Source organism: Coregonus clupeaformis, unplaced genomic scaffold (genome assembly GCF_020615455.1).
Source record: "Coregonus clupeaformis isolate EN_2021a unplaced genomic scaffold, ASM2061545v1 scaf3176, whole genome shotgun sequence".
In the NCBI taxonomy this organism is placed as follows: Eukaryota; Metazoa; Chordata; class Actinopteri; order Salmoniformes; family Salmonidae; genus Coregonus; species Coregonus clupeaformis.
This window is the reverse complement of record NW_025536630.1, coordinates 42,688-49,477: the sequence shown is the minus strand read 5'-3', so window position 1 is coordinate 49,477 and position 6,790 is coordinate 42,688. Positions and strand designations below refer to the sequence as shown.

The 6,790-nt window shown below is 44.8% G+C and overlaps 1 protein-coding gene across 1 annotated transcript; it reads right to left on the bottom strand.

Annotated features, from left to right (window-relative positions):
* Positions 1–418: 418 nt before the first annotated feature.
* Positions 419–4,913, bottom strand: LOC121566836 (extracellular calcium-sensing receptor-like). Its single transcript, XM_041876713.1, has 8 exons — positions 4,687–4,913; positions 4,265–4,589; positions 3,123–3,410; positions 2,495–3,043; positions 2,117–2,338; positions 1,781–1,904; positions 1,212–1,684; positions 419–983 (listed from the first exon to the last, which is right to left on the bottom strand). The coding sequence occupies exons 1-8, from the start codon at positions 4,911–4,913 to the stop codon at positions 558–560; spliced, it is 2,634 nt and encodes an 877-aa protein (XP_041732647.1). The 3' UTR covers positions 419–557.
* Between the last annotated feature and the right edge of the window lie 1,877 nt (positions 4,914–6,790).

Below are 6,790 nucleotides of genomic sequence, written 5' to 3'. Positions count from 1 at the left end.
TGTACTTAGCTATGGTTATTAAAATCAAAAGTATGTATGCCTTGATTATCTTTTTTTATTATTATTATCTTTGCTTTCATGTAGCTAGCAGTGTAAAGACATTTCTTCTCGGATCGCTGAGTGCTGCTACTGCCAAGCAAATCTATGGAAGGTGTTTTATCACATTTCTATGGAAGGTGTTTTATCGCATTTCTATGGAAGGTGATTTATCACATTACCATTAATGACTCATAATCAGCCTTCTATGTACTGCTTGTTTTATTCCAATATATACTTGTTTTACCAAGATGTCTGCAGTTAAGTCAAATGCTAATAAATAACACATCATAAAATCTCATTAAGTGTGTCTGGTTTTATTTCAGAATAAAGAGCACATGTGTACATTTATTCAATTTCATATAATGTTATGCAACTTCTTCCTAACCTAAGATACATATTTAACATATTATACATGGTCAATATTGCACATAACTCAGTGATGAATGCATTATAAACTTGTACGGCTTTTTTACTAATAAATTAAACATGCTGATCAGGAATCATCACATCAAAATCTATTATCCTTTGAGCATCATGTGTTTCCTACTGTTTTTTTCTGGTCTCAGCATCACAATGTAGCACTTAGGGGCAAATATACAGACAAGGAGGCCAAAGGCAGAGGCTAGAATGGCAAAGATATGGACGGCCACAGTGTACTTCCCTGCTGTGCTCACATACACAGGGATAAAGGTGATCCACACAGCAAAGAAGATCAGCATGCTGAAGGTGATGAACTTGGCCTCGTTGAAGTTGTCCGGCAGTTTCCGGGCCAGAAATGCCAGGATGAAGCACAGACATCCCAAGAGGCCGATGTATCCCAGAACGCACCAGAAGGCGACTTCTGACCCCATGGCACAGTCTATGATGATGACAGAGCTGAGGTGGCCTGTGTTGAGGTTGGTGTAGGGAGGTCTGGTCAGCAGCCAGATGAGACAGATCAATCCCTGTTGGGCAGAGGGAACCATATCAGTGTTAATATTGATCAAGTGATTCATTAGTCTGATTAATTTTAGTGTCTTTTACTGCGTTAAGTCAGGCAGCCCAGATCTGATCTTTTGCCCAGTTATTGGCAAAAGATCAGATCTGATTGGTCAAAAGGCTGGCTGGCTGTGTTAACGTAGCCTTAGAGGTAGAAGTCAATGAAAACAAAAGCAACAAGATCAGATTTGTACCTGGACGGCGGTGCACAACACAACACTGGCTCTCTGCTGGGCAGGGCCGAACCACTTCATGACATCATTTCGTGGCAGGGTGGCCCTGAAGGCCATGAGGACCACCATGGTCTTGGCCAGGAGGCAGGAGATGCAGAGGGCAAAGCTCACCCCGAACGCTGGGTATCGGATCCGGCACAGCCAATCAGACGGCTCCCCGATGAACAACAAGCCAATCAGGAAGCAGACGGAAAGGAAGAGGAGGAGAAGGAAGCTCAGCTCCATGTTGTTGCCGCGGACGATGGGAGTGTGTCTGTTGGCAACGAACACCGCCAAGACAGTGAGTGAGGCACCGGCCCCAAGAATGGATACCACACTCAGGACGATACCCATGGACTCCTGATAGGACAGGAACTCTATGGTCTTTGGAACACAGCGGTCTCTAGCCTCGTCTGGCCATGTGACGTCAGAGCAGCGTATGCAGTTTAAAGAATCTGACAGAGAGGAGAGAGAAAATAGGGAATAGCAACACTGTTCTTTAATTCTGACCAATGACTGGTGAGAAAGGAGGGATATGAGGGAAAACACACCAGTTTGATTGCTGACCTCCCCCTCAGCACAGGGGATGCAGTCGAAGCAGCAGACAGGCTCCCCCTTCTTCCTGGCTACACGGGTGCCTAGGGGACAGCTGTCACTGCACACTGAGCGAGTTGCCTGGGGGGCAGAGGCAGTGGCACCACTCAGATATACTGATTGCATGTAATAAGGGGTGTGCAGGGAAAGTGTTTCAGAACGCTTTTCAAACTAGCCAAATGTAGTTTATAAAATGCCAACTTGATATTCTCCAGTGACGTTAAGAAGACAACAAAGAACAGACTGAGAAGTAAACGTAGAACCAAGCACCTAGACTGTGATATAGGCCACACCTGCTTTCCCACAGGCCACTGAATCGCTGAGTCATTTATGACCAGTTCTAGGCCATCGGCCAATGAGGCGTCATAGAACCCCACTTTGACTAATCGCAGGGAGCCATCATGCCCCCTCTGCCAGTTCATGAGGTCATAGGAAGCGATGGGGTCACCGTTGTGGTCAAAGCTGACCTCCTCCCCGAGTGTGGAAAACTTCGCCTGCTTCATGTAATGTAGTAGCTGGGGAGAGAGGAGTGGAGAGGGTGAGACAAGAAACGATACACTCTACTCCACCTACTGGTGTGTGTTTTGTGTATCTGCATGCGTGTGAATGAGAAACAGGCATTGATATCTATTCAGCAACACTGAGCAGAGTATCTTCAGCTATAGACTCACTTGCCACGGTTTAACATGCGTTGGGTCCCCACAGGTGCCATTGATAAAAGGCCCCTGGCCAGCCACACAGTTGGTCATATGTTGCAGGGCGTGGGCGATGAGATACACAGCCTTGTACACGTTATAGGACACTCTGAGCTGGCTCACATCAGCATAGGGTGTGTACACATCCCCCAGGACCTCTCTTCCGCTACAGGGCTCTCTGTCCAGGTAACTGGCAGAGTGAGAGTGGGTGTTTAAGGATCCGTTCACTCTACAGTTGAACGTCTCTTCCCAGAACTCTGCCAGGAAAGCCGACTGACGTCCGTGGGACGGTCCCAGTCTGGTCAGAAAGTCTTTGAGCCCGGGAATAACATCAGCCTTCCGTATCCCAAATCCCAGCGTTCCCGTCAGGAGATCTCCGAACTCTCCCCACAGGGACTTGGAGGTGGCCCAGGCCTCGCTGGCAATCAGCTGCAGCCCTGTGACATTCCGCTGCAGACACTCCCTGAGGATACTCCGAAGCTCCGACTCACCAGAGAAATTCAGGAGGACTCGGGAGGATGAGCCCTGGGTAACAATGACAATAATAACAAAAATGTATAATCATGTACTTTTAAGACCTCCTAAGTTTTATTTCTTTACTCACCTGGATAGTGTCCACCAGCTGCCCCACAGCCTTCTGGGTAAGGACCACTGGGTAGAAGTGGACGTAGGCAGCACACACACCATACTGGACGGACTCCTGTAGAAACAACTGGATGGCAAAGCGGGCATAGTCAGACTCCACGCCGATGACGCCCACCCAGGTCCAGTGGAAGTAGCGTACCAGGCGAGCTAGGGCGCGTATCTGAAAGGCATCACTGGGCATGGTGCGCATGAACGTAGGGAACTGCTTCTGGTCACTCAGACAGCTGCAGGACGCAAAGTAGCTCACCTGAAAGAAGAGGGAACAGCAGGTTCAAAGTTCACTCTGCAAGATGTCCTCAAGCATTGCATAGAGCTTTTAATATTTACGATATATCTGTACTCAATGTCATGATAAAAAAAAAAAAAAAAAACTTTTGAAGATATGAAATAACATGTCTCCTGCCAAAGTAAAAATACAGTACAGATGTGGGATCTTAATTTGACCAGTATTGTCACAGCAAAAGAATCCTGCAGCAACAGGATTTCAACGTTTAGTCCATAATGTTGCTTGATCTGCAGTCAGGCTATTAGATGTCCCAAATTAGCCCACATGAAAAGTGCAACACTGTTAATATAACCGTGTGTTAACGTGGGTTTTCAGTGAATTTATGTAAATCACAAAGCTTATCTGTACTTCCTACGCTGCAGGACAATTCTCAGCAACAAAAAGAGTGATCAAATTAAGATCCCTTATCTGTATATTATGATCTACAAGCCAGTCCAAAGCAGAGAGAACAGCAGGTTAAAGGTCCACTCCGTAAGATGTACTCAAGCATTGCATATAGCCCTTCATTTTCATATAGCAGTCAAGGAAAGCAATTCCATGACAAAATGTATAGAATTTCGAATGTAGTCTTAAGTTATGAAATAGTATGCCTCCTGTCAAAGTAACAGTATTTGCAGTAAGAATCTTGAAATGTAAATGTAGTAGCGTCAAGCCGTCTATATTTTAAGGGTATTTCCATTTCGGCTACTATTATGAGTCTTACTTTTACCAAGGCCCTACCTCCATCAAAAGCCATTTATCAACTATAAGAAGATGATTACACAATGATAAAAGCACAATGTACGTAACCCTAGGTAGGCCACGGGTAGTCTCACCAGGGGTATGTGAAAGGAGCCCAGAGTTCTGAGCACAGCCATAGACACCCCAGAGGCGGCGTCTCCTATGATAACAGGAGACTCGGCCCTGCGTACAGCAGCACAGTCCGAGCCTGGACCCTGACCTGCACCCCTGGAGCCTGCTCCCTTGTCTGGCTGCCCGTTGACCAGCAGCAGAGAGCCTCTCAGGGACACAGGCACGTGGTCACAGCTGTCCCGGATGTGGAACCCCAGTGTCAGGTGTGGGAGCAGGTCCTTTCGTTGGTTGATCTCTCTCACTGCAAACATCATGGTCTGCATCCAGCGCAGGGCCCTGGAACTGAAACTGCAGGGAAGAGGATAGCAAGTGGCTTAGAATCAATGCACGTGGAGAGAGAAAGAGACAGACAGACAGAAAACATTCTTCATTTCTCATCACTTACTATTCATATGTAGTCTGTTGCGGTTCCCACTGAAATGATGTCACAGAGGACACAGGACTATAGTGGAGAGGGAACAAGCCCCCAAGAACCACATCTCCCTCCTGATAGAAGCTGCTCATCTCCTCTTCCCCCAGGAAAGTGCACCCTTCCTGGGCTGTGGCAGAGCGAACCCTGCTGGTCCACAGGAGAAGCCCCAGCAGCAGGAGTCTTGCAGAGAGGTGTGCCATGGCAGGCAGAGAGTGGATGTATGATGTGAGATCAGTCAGGGCTTCCAGTCCACTTGTGTGGCTGTGGGGTAGGAGGCTTGCTCCCTATATAGGCCCCGGAAACCTGGTTGTGATGACATCACTGCATACAAAGTCCTACTTTTTTTTTTTTTTTTTTGCAGTGCGTTCTCTAATGAGTGGATCTTAAAGATAGAATCCGTAGTTGTAACAATAACAAAGCCCCTACCCCACCTCTGTGTTGGTCAAATGTAACCACTCTCAAATTCATAGACAGAGCTATGTATGCAAGGACTGACCATCCATGATATTAACATGATAGTTTTAACCATGTTGTGAGGCTATACAGTGTTTGTTTACATGCACATTATTTACAAACATTGAAGTAAAACGTGTTTATATTTTGGGTTCTGATGGTGTACGACAGTTGAAATAAGCTCATGAGGCATTTATAAGTTATGTTCTTCTAGAATCAATGGGTATATATCATTAATTTAATTCCAAAAATAGATGTAGCAACAAAGGAATCTAGCTTTAAAGGGATCATTCACCCCATAATCAAAGTGGATTTCAGACATTTACGTACCAGATTTCCTGCTCAACAGTAGGTGTCAGCATATGCACTGCATTAGAACAAAGCTGTGTCGAATCGTCTGTGTGTGATGTCACCACAATTTCTATCAGTCCATCAATGAAAGATAAGAGGACATGAATACAGCCATGATTACAAATGTGTATTGGTAGTCTTAATCAAATCTACTTTGAAACAAAAATATACACCTTACACACATGGTTATGGTCATTTAAAAAAAGAAGACATCTGTACCATGTCAGATATAGAGTTGAAATGTATTACATTTTGAGTTTGCATCCCAATATCACACTTTATTTATATACAGTACCAGTCAAAAGTTTGGACACTTTTACTCATTCAAGGGTTTTTCTTTATTTTTACTATTTTCTACATTGTAGAATAATAGTGAAGACATCAAAACTATGAAATAACACATATGGAATCATGTAGTAACCAATTTTTTTTTGAGATTCTTCAAAGTAGCCACCCTTTGCCTTGATGACAGCTTTGCACACTCTTGGCATTCTCTCAACCAGCTTCATGAGGTAGTCACCTGGAATGCATTTCAATTAACAGGTGTGCCTTCTTAAAAGTTAATTTGTGGAATTTCTTTCCTTCTTAATGCATTTCAGCCAATCAGTTGTGTTGTGACAAGGTAGGGTTTGTATACAGAAGATAGCCCTATTTGGTGAAAGACCAAGTCCGTATTTTTTCAAGAACAGCTCAAATAAGCAAAGAGAAACGACAGTCCATAATTACTTTAAGACATGAAGGTCAGTCAATCTGGAAAATGTCAAGAACTTTTAAAGTTTCTTCAAGTGCAGTCGCAAAAACCATCAAGCGCTATGATGAAACTGGCTCTCATGACGACCGCCACAAGAAAGGAATACCCAGAGTTACCTCTGCTGCAGAGGATAAGTTAATTAGAGTTACCAGCCTCAGAGAATGTAGCCCAAATAAATGCTTCACAGAGTTCATGTAACAGACACATCTAAACATCAACTGTTCAGAGGAGACTGCGTAAATCAGGCCTTCATGATCGAATTGCTGCAAAGAAACCACTACTAAAGGACACCAATACAAAGAAGAGACTTGCTTGGGCTAAGAAACAAGAGCAATGGACATTAGACCGGTGGAAATCTGTCCTTTGGTCTGATGAGTCCAAATTTGAGAGTTTTGGTTCCAACCGCCGTGTCTTTGTGAGACACAGAGTAGGTGAGTGGATGATCTCTGCATGTGTGGTTCCCACCACGAAGCATGGAGGAGGAGGTGTGATGGTGCTTTGCTGGTGACACTGTTGGTGGTT